Genomic DNA, 17372 nt, shown 5'->3' with positions numbered 1-17372 from the left:
CTCTGGAGGCATCACCATCCCTGAACTCAAGCTCTACTATAGAGCTATAGTTATAAAAACAGCTTGGTACTGGTTCAAAAACTGACATAGAGACCAATGGAATCGAATTGAAGACCCTGACATTAATCCACGCACATATAAACACCTGATTTTTTACAAAGAAGCCAAAACTAAACAATGGAAAAAAAGAAAGTATCTTCAACAAATGGTGCTGGCATAACTGGATATCAATATGTAAAAGATATGACAAATAGATCCATATCTGTCACCATGCACAAAACTCAAGTACAAAGCAGGGCAGTGGTGGCGCACGCCTTTGATCCCAGCACTTGGGAGGCAGAGCCAGGTGGATCTCTGTGAGTTCGAGGCCAGTCTGGGCTACCAAGTGAGTCCCAGGAAAGGCACAAAGCTACACAGAGAAACCCTGTGTGTGTGTGGGGGGGGGGGGGAAACCTCAAGTACAAATGGATCAAAGACCTCAACATAAATCCAGTTTCACTAAACTTAATAGAAGAGAAAGTAGGAAGTACTCTTAAACTCAATGGCACTGAAGATCACTTCCTAAATATAACACCAGCAGCACAGACACTGAGCACATCAATTAATAAATGGGACCTCTTGAAACTGAGAAGCTTTTGTAGGGCAAAAGACACAGTCAATAAGACAAAAAAACAGCCTACAGAATGGGAAAAGATCTTCACCAGCCCCACATCTGACAGAGGATTGATCTCCAAAGTATATAAAGAACTCAAGAAACTAGACATCAAAATACTGAACAATCCAATTTAAAAAATGGGCTAAAGAGCTAAACAGAGAATTCTCAAAAGAAGAATCACAAATGGCTGAAAGACATTTAAAGAAATGCTCAACATCCTTAATCATCAGAGAAATGCAAATCAAAACGACTCTGAGATACCACCTTATACTTATCAGAATAGAATGGCTGTGATCAAAAACACTAATGACAGTCAATGTTGGAGAGGATGCGGAGCAAAGGGAACACTACTCCACTGTTGGTGGGAATGCAAACTTGTACAACCACTGTGGAAGTCAGTATGGCAGTTTCTCAGAAAACTGGGAATCAAACCACCTCAAGACCCAGCCTTACTACTCTTGGGCATATACCCAAGGAATGCTCAACCATACCACAGAAATACATGCTCAACTATGTTCATAGCAGCACTATTTGTAATAGCCAGAACCTGGAGATAACCTAGATGCCCATCAACTGAAGAATGGATTAAGAAAATGTGGAGGGGTTGGGGATTTAGCTCTAGCAAGCGCAAGGCCCTGGGTTTGATCCTCAGCTCAAAAAAAAAAAAAAAGTACATGGTCCTTTATTTGCTGGGGTTGGCGGCGCACGCCTTTAATCCCAGCACTTAGGAGGCAGAGCCAGGCAGATCTCTGTCAGCATGGTCTACAGAGGGAGACCCAGGACTGACACCAAAACTACATGGAGAAACCCTGTCTTGGAAAACAACAACAACAAAAAACACCACATAGTCTTTTGTTTTCACAGTAGTGTACAAAAGAATGAGTTTTAATTATTTTAGAGGACATTCCCATGTTCAGATCCACTAAACCTTTACTCTCCCTCCTCTTCCCCAAGTCTTGTCCTTTACCTCAGTAGTACCCCTTCTCCTTTCATACATGTTTTGTGTGTATCTATATATTTATTCATGTACTAAAATGTATATAAAAATCCAGGTTCCACAGACAAGAAGGCTGCAATCATTGTCTAGCTTTTTTTTTTTTTTTTTTGCTTTATATGATGTCCAGTTCCATCTGGTTTTCCATAAATGATATAATTTTGTTTTTTTTTAATTGTTCTATTGAATAAACTTTAATGAGTATATATACCACCAAAAAGAAAGAAAGAAAGAAAGAAAGAAAGAAAGAAAGAAAGAAAGAAAGAAAGAAAGAGAGAGAAGATGTGGTACATATACACAATGGAGTACTACTCAGCAGAGAAAAACAATGACATCATGAGGTTTGCAGGCAAATAGATGGAACTAGAAAATATCATCCCGAGTGAGGTAACCCAAACCCAGGACAAACATGGTATGTACTCACTCATAAGTGGATTCTAGATATAAAGCAAAGAACAATCAGACTGCAACCCACAGAACTAGGGAGGCTACATAGCAGGGGGGACCCTAGGATGACTGTGGCTTATAATAGGTCTTGGTTTTACTCAATTACTGGGCCAGCCTCAATCAAACATTTCACTATAAGGATAAGAATTTATACTGTATCAATCAGATAATAGAAAAATTAATTAATTAAAAAATAAATAAATCTTTAAAAAAGAAAAAGAAAAAGAGCACTAGCTGCTATAGCAGAGGACCCAGCATCAAGTCCCAGTCATGAGCATGGCAGCTCAGAACTGTACATAACTTAAGTCCCAGGGGATCTGATGAGCTCAAGCATCCATGTATGTGGTACACTAACATACACACAGATAAGACACCCATACACATAAAATAAAAATAAGTAAATCTCTAAAAATAACAATTATTCGAGCATGGAAGGGGGAGGAACTCATGAGGTTCTACTTGTAGGTAAGGAGTCACCGGGTCACTGGCAACTGGTGGCTGCTGGCGTCAGGAAGCCACTTCGTTTCCAGTGTGTACCCACCAATAGGTCACCCATGTTCATCAGAGCAGCATTAACTAGACTCAGCAGGTTATTTTTTAAAAAAGGAAAGACACTAAAGGGGATTCGAAGGCAGGAGAAGCATGGGTTTCAGAGTCAGGGGAGACGAGCGGAGAAGCGGGGGTAGAAATTATCAAGATGCACATGCATGACACTATCAAAGAGTACAAGATAAAATAAATCAGTAAAACCAAATCATTCCAAAGTAAGAGACACAGTGCTGAACCAGAATTTTAAGTTTTGATGCCTTTTTTTTCTTTTTTTTTTTTTTTTTTTTTTTTGTATTTTTCAAGACAGGGTTTCTCTATGTAGCTTTGCACCTGTCCTGGATCTTGATCTGTAGACCAGGCTGGCCTCAAACTCACAAAGATCCACCTGCCTCTGCCTCCCGAGTGCTGGGATTAAAGGAGTGCGCCACCACCGCCCGGCCATTTATTTTATTTTATTTTATTTTTTAAAAAGAGAGCAGTTGTGGTGGCGCTCGCCTGTAATCCCAGCATTCAGGAGGCAGAGGCAGGTGGATCTCTGTGAGTTTGAGGCCAGCCTGGTCTACAGAGCTAGTCCAGGACAGGCTCCAAAGCTACAGAGAAACCCTGTCTCAAAAAACCAAATAAATACATAAACCATCAAACAATTTCTTCATTTTGGTTCTAGTTTTGTATAGCTCAGGTCAACCTCAAACTCATGGCAATTCCCTGACCTCAGCCCCCTGTATACAAGAGGTTCAAATGACAGTGCCTGCCGCCCACACATAGATTCATGCATTGGAAGGTTTGGTCCCCAGAAGGTAGGACTATTTGGGAAAGAGGAGGTGTGGCCTTGCAGGAGAAGGTGTTTCACTGGGGGTAAGCTTTGAGGTTTCTTTCCTTTTTTTTTAATTAACATTTTCTTCCTTTATTTTACATACTGACCAGTTTCCCCTCCCTCCTGTCCTCCCAGGATTTGAGGTTTCAAAAACCCACACTATGCCCAGTTAGCTCTCTCTGCCTCCTGGTTGTTGTCTCAATATGCAAGCTCTCAGCTACTGCCCCAGCACCATGCCTATCTGTCTGCCAACGTGCTCTTCAACATGGCGACAGTGGATTCAGTCTCCTGAAACCTGAAGCCCCCGAGTAGATGCTTCCTTTTCAGAGTTGCCTTGGCCACAGTGTCTCTTCACAGCAACAGAAAAGTACCTAGACACTAGGATTAGAGGCATGCACCACCACACATGGCTCAAAAATGCATCTTAATTGTTAGTATTACCACACATCTTTTTCCTGTAGTATGTGAGATACAGTATTACAGTCTTACTTTCAATTTCCTTGATTACATCTCTTCATAAGGGTATTTTCTCACCTATTTCTTCATTAAAAGCATGGTCATGACGCACACCTTTGACCCCAGCACTCTAGAGACAGAGGCAGGCAGGTCTCTATGAGTTTGAGGCCAGCTTGGTCTAAGCAAGCAAGTTCCAGGACAGCCAGAGCTGTTACACAGAGAAACCCTGTCTTGAACAACCAAAAAGGAAAAAAAAAAGTCATCAAAACAATAACAAAATACTCAGCCAGGCATGGTAGTGCACACCTTTAATCCCAGCACTCAAGAGGCAGAGACAGGTGGATCTCTGTGAGTTCAAGATCAGCCTGGTCTACAAAGTGAGTTCCAGGACAGCCAGGCCTGTTACAAAGAAACCCTGTCTCAAGAAAATAAATAAAACAAAATAGGCATTCTAATCCCATGTCTAGGTCCTCAATGCTCAACTCTGAAGTTCCTATGTAGACGAAGCATGCTTGTCCTGCTGCTGTCCAAGTCATTTTCTGTCACAGTCAATCAAGTTAACTTTTCTGCACTGCTCTCCATGTGCCCGCAGGTGACAGTACCTCTGTTTTTAATGACAGTCCACTGTTAAAGAATATCGTTGCGACGGCGATGTAGGACACAGTTATCTCTGGCTTCAGTGGTCCTAAAACGAGAGCAAGGAGTTACTGTTAGAGAAGCATTTGCAGGAAATAAGTTGGTTTAAAGAAGGCCACTTTCAACATTAGTGCTGTACCCTCATGTCCCATTCTTACCATGTGAAGCATTCCTGTGACATTATAATGTCTAAAATGTCAATAGAGCCCAGGCCGAGAAGCTGGGGTAGATACTATTTGCGAGAAGCAAATAGTACATGTGTTCCTGAAAGTCTTATCTACACTGTATCTGTATCACTGTATCTGTGAGTGGGTCTGTATTTGGAAATAGGACTACTGTAGAGAAAATCAAGATGAGGTTTTGAGGCAATTGGGTAGCTATCCAACAACTACTTATGTTTGCTGTCCACTTATGTGTTTGCAGTACCAGGGATGAACTCGGGGTCTCACACATGCCGGGCAATCACTCCACTACTGAGCAGCACTAGCAGCCATCCCCAGTGACTGGTACTATGAGAGGGACCTTTGTATGCAGACACACAACAAAGACAGGACAACGACTGGAGTTATGCCACCACATGCCAAGGAAGCCAAAGGTACTTGTGAACACTAGTTAAAAGAAGCAAGAGAGAATTTCCCCAGACCCTTTGGACGCCCGGCCTACAGAACTGAGAGAGTAAATTTCTATCATTCTGATGTATTTCTTAGGCAATCTGTTGCTAGAATGGGTTTGCTTCAAGTCAAATTACATGATCACAATCATAGAGTTCCCAAAACCCTCCAATACTGATATTTTATACACACACACACACACACACACACACACACACACACACGAGATCAAATTTTGAAAGAAATCACTATTTATTCATTCAACAAACACTTGTTAAGCCACTAATATATCTTAGATATTTGTAGGACAATACAAAACAAACGAAAATTCCCTCAAACAATGTACTAAGCTAATTTGTACACCTGGCATTAATACGAAGCCTTTGGTTGAGACTGGGAAAGCAGAGCACAGAGGGGCAAGCATGCCCAGCATTCCATTTGCAGAACAAACTTCTAAAAAGAAGTGCTTTCCAAACTGCAAGCATAGCTGTCTCAACAGTGCACAGGGACACACTTCTCCAACAACGAAAGAGTCAACTAAGAAGCAGAATTTAGGCTGGGTGGTGGTGGCGGACGCCTGTAATCCCAGCACTCGGGAGGCAGAGCCAGTCGGATCTCTGTGAGTTCGAGGCCAGCCTGGTCTACCAATTGAGTTCCAAGAAAGGCACAAAGCTACTCAGAGAAACCCTGTCTCGAAAAACAAAAAACAAAGAAGCAGAATTTAAAGGCTTCTGACTCAATTTAGAAGAAGACTTCTCCCAGAAGTTTTAACTATCTGAATTTTGACTGGAGTCAGTTTTAATCCCACCCTAGTCCTCCCTTTCTGTCAGTCCCTGTTCTTGTCCCTCTGGCTGTCCACAGTGGTGCCTCCAGAATCTCCAGAGAGGAAGAAGAGTCTGAGAGAACCAGTGACATGGTTATAGGCAAAAGATAGAGAGGTCCAAAGACACGTGTACATAGATAACATGTGGCTTTCAATTCAGTGGACTAATCCTGAACTTTCAACGTTCCAGCTTCCAGAGACAAGCCACACCAACTTTTGTAGATGCACATCTACAATACTAGATGTACATCTAAAGAATTCTAACCCAAGAAACTTAGTGGGGCTATTCCAGGCCTACTTAGAATGTACCTGTCAAGGAGAAAGGGGGACTAAAGAGACCCAAGGCTCCTCCTTGACACACACAACTGTAAAGCTAACAGGTGGCCACAAGTTGGGAACTCTTCAGGACTAGAGATCACCCAGGACAGAAACAAAAACTAGGCAAATATTTAAACAGGGAAATGAGTTGAAACTAGGACATAAATCTGTCCCTTTTCCAAACTAATAATTATACCTTCCAGGTCACCAAAACAATAAGATTCCAATCTTTATAAAGCTTAATTAGTTGGTGGTTTCCTTTGCCTTTAAACACAGTTCAAATATTAGTCAACAGAAATGGGAAAAAAACTCACACAATCAAAAAAAAAGAGGGTCACTAAGAAAATGAAGCCATTTTGAGTCCTAAAACCCAATCTTTTTATTTTGTTGTTTGTTTTTTGAGACAAGATCTAATATAGCCCTGCCTGTCCTAGAACTCACTCTGTAGACCAGGTTGTCCTTGAACTAAGATCCACCTGCCTCTACCTCCCTAACAACGAGATTAATGGAGTTGCCAGGCCACCTTGCCTGCCTCGCCCAGTAACATTCCACAGAAGCCATTCTTCACCTATGTCGATCTCACCTCCAAGCATAATCTAAAATATTCTAAGATTGTGTATATGCTTTCAATCCTAGAAAAGACAGGAGGGTCTCTGTGAGAAGGCCAGCCTAGATTATACAGCGAATGCTATCCGGCCAGGGCCAACTGTGGGACAATGTCTCAAAAAAGAATGAATTCATTAAAATAAAAACTAAAATACTCTTTAAGATATGTAGATAATAAATACTTTTTTGTTTGTTTGTTTGTTTTTTGAGACAGGATTTCTCTGTGTGACAGCTCTGGATGTCCTGGATCTTGCTCTGCAGACCAGGCTGGCCTCGAACTCACAGAGATCCATCTGGCTCTGCCTCCCAAGTGCTGGGATTACAGGCATGCGCCACCACCGCCCGGCTAAATATACTTCAACATATTTCTGTTTTTCTAATGCAGAAACAAACCTTTCCCTTCTAGGATTTACATCTGACTTATAATTGAAGACATAGGTAGAAAGGACAACTTCCCTGTGTAACTCCACAGGAGCACACCTAGCTTTTACCAAAATGAAGACTGCAATGATAAACCCCATGAGCAAAGACTTGCAGCAGCTCATGGCTTCCCTCAGTCACACTGGAACAGATCAACAGCGCCTCAGATTGACATGATTATGCCTACCACAGCTTATTTTCAACCTTGTTCTATATTTTTAAGGAAATGTAACTAAGTTAAAAAAGCATAGTAAACTAAGAATGATTTAACCTACATTAATACCTATTATACTTCTTCCCATCTGGAAAGTTATTCAATTTCTTTAAGAGTAGGGGTCCTATGTCCATCCATTTTCTGCCAGATTAATTTACCAATGGACTGTGTGGGTGACTGAAAAGGAGTCATGCAACCCCTACCCCCACCCCACCCTCCAAAAATTTAACAGCCTAGACAGGAAGCCATTCAAGAGAATCCTTAAAAATTGCAATAATGGGGCTGAAGTGTCATTCTCCATTCTTGATGGCTTCTGGTGGGGCTGTGGGTAGGGAAGGACTCAGTATTCTTTAAGGGGCTGGCCACTGGGAGTTTGACCCATGCTCCAGTGAGTATATGGACTGTTTCTTGCTTGCTTGCTTGCTTGCTTGCTTGCTTGCTTTCTCTTTCTTTCTTTTTTTTAGGGGGGGAGGGGAGGTCACAAGGGTTAGAGGGCAGACCTGAGAGCACTGGGAAGTGAATGTGATTGGGATGCATTATGCGAAATTCCCAAATAATCATTAAAAATATTATGTTGTAAAAATAAATAAATAGGCCGGGCGGAGGCCCTCGCCTTTAATCCCAGCACTCGGGAGGCAGAGGCAGGCGGATCTCTGTGAGTTCAAGGCCAACATGGTCTACAGAGTGAGATACAGGACAGGCACCAAAAGGTACACAGAGAAGCCCTGTTTCAATAACAATAATAATTATTATTGTTATTAATATTATTAATAAATAGATAAATGTCCTGAATGAAGGGTCAGAAAAAGGGGAGGGGAAGGAGAGGAGGGGTTATGTAGCTCAGGGATATAATGAGTCTCACTCACAAAGCTCAGCTCAATATACAGCATCAATAAAATACAACATAATGAGCAAAAAAAAAAAAAAAAAACCTGAGTTGAGTCATAAAAGAATGAAACCAGAGAGAGGTGCAGTAAGTATCTAAAATGCAAAATGAAAAGTACCAATACTTCTCTTTTTAAAAAAATGAGGGAAGGGGTGGCTGAGCATGGTGATGCATACTTTTAATTCCAGAACTTGAGAGGCAGAGACAGGTGAGTCTCTGTGAGTTTCAGGCCAGCCAGAGCTACATAATGAGACCCTGTCCCAAAACAATGGAATAAATAAACTGCCCGATAGTGGTGGTGCACGCCTTTAATCCCAGCACTCGGGAGGCACAGCCAGGTGGATCTCTGTGAGTTCAAGGCCAGCCTGGGCTACAGAGTGAGTTCCAGGACAGGCTCCAAAGCTACACAGTGAAACCCTGTCTTGAAATAAATAAATAAATGAATGAATGAATGAATGAATAAATAAATAAATAAATAAATAAATAAATAAATAAATAAAGCATGTCTAGGAGAGTGTATTATTGTGGATGCATTTAAAAGATCGAATTCCTGGGCTGACAAGATGGGTTAGTGAGGAAAGTTGCTTGGCACCAAGCCAGATAACGAGTTTCATCCACAGAGCCCACACAGTGGGAGAGAACTGACTCCTGCACACTGTCCTCTGACCTCCCTATACACATCACACACACAATTAATTAACTGATTAAACTTTTAGAAATCACATTTCCATCCCAGCACTTGGGAAGCAGAGGCCAGCCTGGTCTACATGACACATTTCAAGACAGCTATGGCTCTGTAGAGAGACCTTGCCTTAAAAATCACATTTCCAACATGCAAAGCTGGTAATTGGTACCTTGAACCTGGTAACTAAAAGAAATGCTTTAGGGACTATACAGATATGAGAGGCCAGGGCAGTGGTGGTGCATGACTTTAATCCCAGGTCCCAGCACTCTAGGCAGATCTCTGTAAGTTCGGGGTCAGCCTGGGCTACAGAGTGAGCTCCAGACAGCCAGGGCTACACAGTGAAACCCAATCTCAAAAGAAAAAAAAAGGATTATGAGAGAAATATTTTCAGTGACATTCTGCCCTTGTTTTTAATTTTGTGTTGGTGAGGGTGCTGTGAAAGTGCTGCTTGATGCTATTTTGAGTTTTGTTTTTTTATTTTACAGGTGAGACCATCAGCTGCAATGGTCACAAAAAATAAAGTTCTCAACCTAACATCCTACACAGACAAGTAGTTTTTACATGGAAGGCCCTAGAAGAAACACGATGTCTAATATTTAGCTGATTCTGCACTGTTCCTCTAGACTAAAAATCAAAGCATAGAAAATGTCTGTTTTACAGGGCCTTCTCTTTATAGTGATTATTTATCTTTAATTCTCTGTCTGTCTCCGTCTCTCTCCCCAAAACCATTATTTTAGATTTTTGCCATTGTTATGATAAAAGAGGAAGCCCAGGTCTCCACTCTCCACTAACTTAGCTCTGACCAGTGACCTGGCTTCAGGCCCTAGCATTACAAAAGAAGCCTTGGAAGGTGGGGGTGGGTCTGAAGAAGTGCTTCAGGGTAGAGCATGCTCTTAACCAAGGCCCTGGGTTCACCCCCAATATTCCAATCAAAAATAAAGTGGCACGATGGTTTAAAATGTGTAATAAGCTGAGAATGTTCTGCTTCTACTTTATGACTGAAAAAAAAAAAAAATCCTGTGTTAATACCATAAGGATTGTTGAGAATGGAACATATTTCTAAGACCACAATAATGTACAAAAGTTCAATAAACAAAGTTCAATAGAACAAACAGGCTCACAGAATTCATCTTGTATCTGCCAGAGCAAGAAGTCCCAGAGAACGGATTCAACCCTTCAGCCATCTTCCTGTCCACATAGCATTCAGAAAACTCAGGTAAAAGACATGTGGCAATCCCAGCTTCTGCAGTTACAGGCCACACATCACCAGGGATTTCATCTCAATACTAAGCAAATTAAGAGATCTCGCCCAAAGCACTTAGGGTCACTTCAAAGACTCTGGACCTGCACGTCTCACAGCTCCAGGGACAAGGGGTTCTTCATTGGACTGAACGCAAAATCCCTAACTTCAGTTTCCCAAAAGCTCACAGAAAGGGTGTACCAAAAACTAACTCCGGCCAGTCGGTGGTGGCTCACACCTTTAATCCCAGCACTTGGGAGGCAGACACAGGTGGATCTCTGTGAGTTCAAGGCCAGCCCGGGCTACCAAGTGAGTTCCAGGAAAGGCGAAAAGCTACACAGGGAAACCCAGTCTCGGAAAACCAAAAAACTAACTCCAGAGGCAGAGGCAGGTGGATCTCTTGAGTTCAAGTTCAGCCTGGTCTACAGTGAGTTCCAGGACAGCCAGAGAGGCACAGGGAAACACTGGGGGGTGAGGATGGACCAGGGATCTAAATGGTAGCTTTAGAAGAATAAATGATGGAGTTGTGGTCTTGTGGTCACAATAACATATTGTATGTTGCATCTAAATTATATGTATATATGTTGCATTTAAATTTATTTATTTATTTATTTGTTTGTTTGTTTGTTTGTTTGTTTTTTCGAGACAGAGTTTCTCTGTAGCTTTGGAGCCTGTCCTGGACTAGCTCTGTAGACGAGACTGGCCTCGAACTCACAGAGATCCACCTGCCTCTGCCTCCCGAGTGCTGGGATTACAGGAGTACACACCACCACCCGGCCTGCATTTAAATTTTTTAAAATTTAAAAGGAAAAAACTCAACTAATCAAAAGCTTTCCTATCCACAATCACCGTTTTAAATAATTCCATTCAAACGATTCCAGAAGCTACTTCTAAATGGAGAAACTAGGGATGGGGGAAGAATGAACCACTTACTATTCTGAGGAATCATGCATTTACTTCCTGAAGGTTTTCACAAGAAGGTACAACTTCAAATACCCACATAAGTGCCTCCTACTTGAAAATGACTATGTGTGTTACTTGGACCCAATGCAAGATTTATGTATTCTATCCGTCAATAAACTTGGGATCTAACACACAAGGTCAAAAACACAAATGAATTGAAGAAATTCAATTAATGTCTATGAAAAGCAGGATAAGGTTGTCTGAAGGTGGGGAAGAGAGTAAAAAGGCCAATGACACTTGCCATGTCCACACCAGTGTCCACAGACCACATTACAAAGCTCCTACTATTCCCGGATTTGAGTGGGGTTTTAACCCATCCACACTTCCTTTTGCAAACATACACTGTGCATAGCCTAACACAGTCTGCATCTGTTAGACTGCTGCTGTCGTAACTGAATCCCCGCAGCACACGGAAGTAGTGCCCTGCAAGGAAAGAGTGCAACGTGTCAGTCGGCTTAGGAGTTCTGGAGTGTCGGCAACTAAGGCAGACTATCCCTCTCCATCATATAATCCACAAAAAAAAGTTTGGAGCAAGAGAGTCCTTTCCCTTTCTTTCTTTCTCTTTGTCTCTCTGTCTCTCTCTCTTTCTCTCTCCCTCCCTCCAATGGCTTTTTTTTTTTAAGGTGCAAAAGGGAGGAGTCGGAAATATCCACTCCAGGACAGATAAGGAACTCCTGGCAACCTAAAGTCCCTAGAGATGGGATGCTAATCTAAAAGCAAAAGGAGTAAGTTTCATTTTCTGTAACCTCACTCCCGGCAATGAGCAGAAGTCATTTGATTGCCCGCAGAAAAAGCAACCTGTACTGATTCCTCTGCCCGGTTCCTAATGCCCTCCCGGGTTTGCAAGTGAGAACACCTGGCAAAGACCCCCTCAAGCGCACGCGGAGTGCGTGGCGGCCGGGGCGTGGAAGGGCACGGTCCCCACCGCAGCCAGGGCGGCCGCTCCTCCGCAGACTCGCAGATGAGTTCTGAAGTGGGACCCGCCGCGGTGCAGCGGGCAGAGGTGCGGCACTTACCCCCGTTCACTCCGACCGACGGCTCCAGCTTAGCGGCGCCGATCGCCACCACTATCCCGACCATGAACCACTCCTTCCTCGCCCTCTCCAGCAGCCTCATATTTGTTAGGGTGGGTGGGTTTTGTTTATTTGTTTGGCCGGCTTGCTTTCCAAGCTGCGATCCCTGAATCCCCGGGGCGTCTCCACACTTTCCTCGGTCCCTCTAGACATGCAGCAGAGCAAGTCAAACTGCCACTCGTAAACTAAAGACCGGAGGGCTGGCTCGGGCGGCTCCGAGGCGGGCTGGGAGTAGTAGTATCCAGTGACAGGAAAGCCTCACTGAGCGCCGCCATCACTACCACGCGCCTCCGAATAGACGCGCATTCGGGGCGAGGACTGCAGGGTATGGAGACGTAAGACGGAGGCACACGGGGGGAGCGAGGAGGGAGGAGGGGAGGCCAGTCACCGGTTGCACTAGCAGGACCCGCTGCCATGCATACGTGTCCAAGCTCGGGGAGGCCCACGGCGGGGAAGCGGGATGAGGCGCCCCAAACGCCTCGCCTCATGGTGGGTGTCGCCGCAGTAACGCTGTACTGCCGGCCTCCAGAGCCGCCGGGCATGCCTCGCAGAGAGCGTCTCTCGCTCCGCCCTGAGCCCCAGGGACGCGCGGGGTGCGCCTGGGTGGTACCGGGTTTCCGCTGTGGCGGCGGTTCTGGTGCGCTCCTCCTCGGAGCATTACGACGACGGCCGACGTCGCGTTGACGTTGCGCGGGGGGAGGGGAGGCACTCGCGGCCTCTGGTTCTCGGCGGGAGCGGTGGCGGCAGACGCGTGTGGCGACCGGCGCGGGAAAGCGGCTTCCTTCTTGGGGAAGCGTTAACCCCGGGGGTAGGTTGAAAATCGGTGGCCGAGCAGACGTCCGGGACGGCGGGCCTCCCGCCTTCCCGCAGCGGCGGCGGCGCGGGGAAGGCGGGGAAGGCGGGCCGGGCCTTCCCGCCAGGTCGGTGGCCTGCCCGGGCCTTTCTGCCCGACCGCCTTCCCGGCCAAAACCCGCCCCGGGAGTGGGGAGGACGGCCGGGATGGGGCAAATCTTCCCTGGGGGGGCGGTGAGAGAGCGGCCCAGGCTCCTCCCCACCCGTGTGCTGCGCGTGGGCGGGCGATTCCGGAGGCCGCGTGGTGCGGGCCTTTGCCTGACCCCGGAGCAGAAGCGCTAAAGCAACAGGACGGCGGAGGGGGCCGGGAACTCAGAACAAAAGCAGTGAGGGTCGAGACCCAAGGGTGGAGGGTCTCATGTCCGCCCCGGTTTCCTGCATTGCATTGTGGCGACCTAGGACATAGTTTCACGAATGGTCTTCCGAGCATCTACCTTCCTCTTTATGCACCCAAAGAAAGAAAGGAACAAAGTATTGTGGGACATTTTGAAGCAGCCTGGTATCAGCCACTTGAATAGTTTACTATGGAACGTAACGTTTGAAAGCGATTTACACCAGACTTTCATTCTGGATGCATTCAAGGCTTGAAAGAGACTCGGCTTGCAATTTGCTCTATTTAACTTTATCTTGTTGACATGACTCGCTATCCAAAAACTAAGCTGCTTTAAGCAGTTGTGCTATCAGTTCCCAGTTGCACAGCCCCCACTGTAATTATACATCAGGCAGCATGAAGAAAAGCTAATCTCAAGATAAAAAGAACTTAATAGGGAGACATTAAACAGTTTACCAGGCAAAAGAAGTACATGAAATGTGATAAAAGCTTAATAGAGAGCAATCACAAGGTAAGTGGAGTTTGGGGAAGTAAATTTATAAATAACATTTTCTTACAGTAATTTTCTCAATTCAAAAAAAAAAAAATCTGCCTCAAAAGGCCATCAAAGATGGTGCTGGCTTAAGTAAGTCTACTCACAAGTTCATTCTAGAGACTTTAATCTGTTTAGAACCAAATCTTAATTCATAGAAGACTATTTTAACAATAGTTCATTGAAAATCATATTGTCGGGGACTGTATTAGTTTGCTAGGGCTGCTATAACAAAGACCAACACACACACACACCTTAAAAAAAAAAAAAAAAAAAAAACTGGTTGCCCCTGGACACTAGACATTGGTTATTTTACTGTTGCAGAAGAAGAAAATCTAAAATGGAGGTGTTGGAGGGCCATGTGTTCTCTGAAGGCCCTTTTCAGTTTCTTGTGGCTGTTGGCATCGCCTGGCTTCCTTGATTTAAGGTTGTGATGCTCCAGTGTCTGCTGGTTTGGTATCACATTCCCTTGCGTATGTCTAGTGACTGTGTCATTTATTCTGCATCCATTGTCAACATTGCCCTTTTTCTGCGTATATTACAAAGATACTTGTCCTTGGATTTAGAACTTAGCCAAGTAATCCAGAATGATGAGTCAGATTCCTTTACATGAATTATGTGAGTTTATATCCTTTTGACAAATAAGTAACTGTTTAGTAATGTCCTCTGTAAAAGGCATGTCTTCCTGAACCTCAGAATTTGACTTCTATTAGAAATGAGATGTTTGTAGGTATAAATATCTAATAAGAGGTTATACTAGATTCAGGCAGGTCCCAAATCTAATGACTGCTGTTTTTTTAAGAATGTAATGTGAGCCGGGCGGTGTGTGATGGCACACACTTTTGATCCCAGCACTTGGGAGGCAGAGCCAGGTAGATCTTTGTGAGTTCGAGGCCAGCCTGGTCTACAGAGTGAGTTCCAGGAAAGGCGCAAAACTACACAGAGAAACCCTGTCTTGAAAAACCAAAAAAAAAAAAAAGAATGTAATGTGAAGGTATGCATGAGAGACATAAAAGTGAAAGCCATAACTGGCTTGAGATATCTGTAAGCCGAGGGATCCAAAGAACTGCTGACAACCACTAGAAGCTAGGAGAAAGGCCAGGTACAGATTTTTGTTCAGGCTTCTGATAGAAACCTCACCTTCATACTTAATGAATCCCTGAACTATAAGAAAATCAATATTTTTAATCCCTCCCCCATTTGCAGTGCATTGTTACAGCAGCCTGAGGAAACTAATACAAAAATATTCACAGGTGCTCGTGTGCAGTAGTCCTAGCGGCTTTTCTGTTCTGTTCTGAGACCCAGCAGCTGTCACCGGTGAGCTACTTGGAAGACCCATTCAGCGAGCTTCTAGGAGCTTGAGACCTTCACAGTCCCCTCCGACTCTGAGCTGGAAGGAAAGATGGTTGAAGCAGATCGCCCAGGAAAGCTCTTCATTGGTGGGCTTAATACAGAAACAAATGAGAAAGCCCTTGAAGCGGTATTTGGCAAGTATGGACGAATAGTGGAAATACTTTTGATGAAAGACCGCGAAACCAACAAATCAAGAGGATTTGCTTTTGTCACCTTTGAAAGCCCAGCAGATGCTAAAGATGCAGCTAGAGATATGAATGGGAAGTCCTTGGATGGAAAAGCCATCAAGGTGGAGCAAGCTACCAAACCATCATTTGAAAGTGGCAGACGTGGACCGCCTCCACCTCCAAGAAGCAGGGGCCCTCCCAGAGGTCTTCGAGGAGGAAGTGGAGGAACTAGGGGACCCCCTTCACGTGGAGGATACATGGATGATGGTGGCTATTCCATGAACTTTAACATGAGTTCTTCTAGGGGACCACTTCCAGTAAAAAGAGGACCACCACCACGAAGCGGGGGTCCCCCTCCTAAAAGATCAACGCCTTCAGGACCAGTTCGAAGCAGCAGTGGAATGGGAGGAAGAGCCCCAGTGTCACGTGGAAGAGATAGCTATGGAGGCCCTCCACGAAGGGAGCCCCTGCCATCTCGTAGAGATGTTTATTTGTCCCCAAGAGATGATGGATATTCTACAAAAGACAGCTATTCAAGCAGAGATTACCCAAGCTCCCGTGACACCAGAGATTATGCACCACCACCAAGAGATTATACCTACCGTGATTATAGTCATTCCAGTTCACGAGACGACTACCCATCAAGAGGCTATGGTGATAGAGATGGCTATGGTCGGGATCGTGACTATTCAGATCATCCAAGTGGAGGTTCCTACAGAGATTCATATGAGAGTTATGGTAACTCACGCAGCGCACCCCCTACACGAGGGCCCCCGCCATCTTATGGAGGAAGCAGTCGCTATGATGATTACAGCAGCTCACGTGACGGCTACGGTGGAAGTCGAGACAGTTACTCAAGCAGCAGAAGTGATCTCTACTCAAGTGGCCGTGATCGCGTTGGCAGACAAGAACGGGGGCTACCTCCTTCTATGGAAAGGGGGTACCCTCCTCCACGTGATTCCTACAGCAGTTCAAGCCGAGGAGCACCAAGAGGAGGTGGCCGCGGAGGAAGCCGATCTGATAGAGGGGGAGGCAGAAGCAGATACTAGAACAAGACTTTGGATCAAGGTCTCCGTTCAAAGAAACAAAAGATGGAAAGTCTTCTGTCGTAACTACCCAAGGACTACTAAGAAAAGTTGTGTTACCTTTTTAAATTTTTCAGTTTTAAGTTCCCCTTCATCATTTTTTTGTTCTTGTGAGGATAAAAGTAAAACATGATTAATTTTGATATTATGAATTGCTTTCAATAAGCAAATGTTAAATGTGTAAGACTTGACTTGTACTAGTGTTGTAATTTTCCAAGTAAAAGTGTCCCTAAAGACAATTTCCTGTCTTGATTTTTTTTTTTTTTTTATTTTTTGTCTCCCCCCAGTAAATGAGGTGAGCCATTCTAAGATCTTTGAGGGACCATCTACATATCCTTTGGTCCTGGAGAGTTGACTTAGCCTGCCTATACAGACAAGCTAACTGTTAGGGGTAGTAGAGGGTGGAGGTGGTGGTGGTGGTGTGCTACTTTTAGGATCTCAGACTTAAGCCTCTGAAAAACTTGAAGGACTACTCGCCCAGAACACAAGAAAGAAAAGACATAAAGCTGACTGGTTTGTTTTTGTTTTGTTTTTTTTTCTTGGCATTTCTTTATTTGGTTTTTGACACTGACCTGGAACTCACTCTAGACCAGGCTGGCCTTGAACTCAAAGATCCACGTACTACTATCTGCCTCCTGGGTGCTGGGATTTTTTGTTGTTTG

General features: G+C 44.3%; 3 protein-coding genes across 14 annotated transcripts in view; 1 reads left to right on the top strand and 2 right to left on the bottom strand.

The window, feature by feature from the left end:
• The window catches only part of Slc10a7 (solute carrier family 10 member 7), a 254156-nt gene extending 241474 nt beyond the window's left edge, over positions 1-12682 (bottom strand). For 3 of the 9 annotated variants that reach the window (XM_036187485.1, XM_036187484.1, XM_036187486.1), the window contains exons 1-2: positions 12334-12660; positions 4518-4600 (exon numbers count right to left, since the gene is read on the bottom strand). In XM_036187485.1, coding sequence (XP_036043378.1) covers positions 4518-4600; positions 12334-12433 — 183 coding nt within the window. In that variant the 5' untranslated portion in view covers positions 12434-12660. Of the gene's footprint in view, positions 1-4517; positions 4601-12333 lie in introns of all 9 variants that reach the window. The other 6 variants (XM_036187488.1, XM_036187489.1, XM_036187490.1 and 3 more) reach the window with 5 other exon arrangements.
• LOC118583846 (proline-rich protein HaeIII subfamily 1-like) lies at positions 12576-15251 on the bottom strand. Its single transcript, XM_036187567.1, has 2 exons — positions 15246-15251; positions 12576-13520 (listed from the first exon to the last, which is right to left on the bottom strand). The coding sequence occupies exons 1-2, from the start codon at positions 15249-15251 to the stop codon at positions 12576-12578; spliced, it is 951 nt and encodes a 316-aa protein (XP_036043460.1).
• Positions 12862-16949, top strand: LOC118583790 (RNA binding motif protein, X-linked-like-1). 4 transcript variants are annotated; one of them, XM_036187482.1, is made up of 2 exons: positions 12862-12879; positions 15405-16949. In XM_036187482.1, exon 2 carries the CDS (start codon positions 15508-15510, stop codon positions 16672-16674), a length of 1167 nt encoding a protein of 388 aa, XP_036043375.1. In that variant the 5' UTR covers positions 12862-12879; positions 15405-15507; the 3' UTR covers positions 16675-16949. The 4 variants fall into 4 exon arrangements, with proteins under 4 accessions (XP_036043375.1, XP_036043374.1, XP_036043373.1 ...); XM_036187481.1 differs by lacking the exon at positions 12862-12879 and adding an exon at positions 13075-13198; XM_036187480.1 differs by lacking the exon at positions 12862-12879 and adding an exon at positions 13075-13198 and having other exon boundaries at positions 15359-16949.
• Positions 16950-17372: the final 423 nt, after the last annotated feature.

The sequence above is a fragment of the Onychomys torridus genome, chromosome 5 (genome assembly GCF_903995425.1).
Source record: "Onychomys torridus chromosome 5, mOncTor1.1, whole genome shotgun sequence".
NCBI lineage: Eukaryota > Metazoa > Chordata > Mammalia > Rodentia > Cricetidae > Onychomys > Onychomys torridus.
Note: the sequence above shows the minus strand (reverse complement) of the source record. Positions and strands in the feature narration are given on the sequence as shown.

Coding starts and splice junctions, on each gene's coding strand:
- LOC118583790 (XM_036187482.1), top strand. CDS start 15,508: ATGGTTGAAGCAGATCGCCCAGGAAAGCTCTTCATTGGTGGGCTTAAT.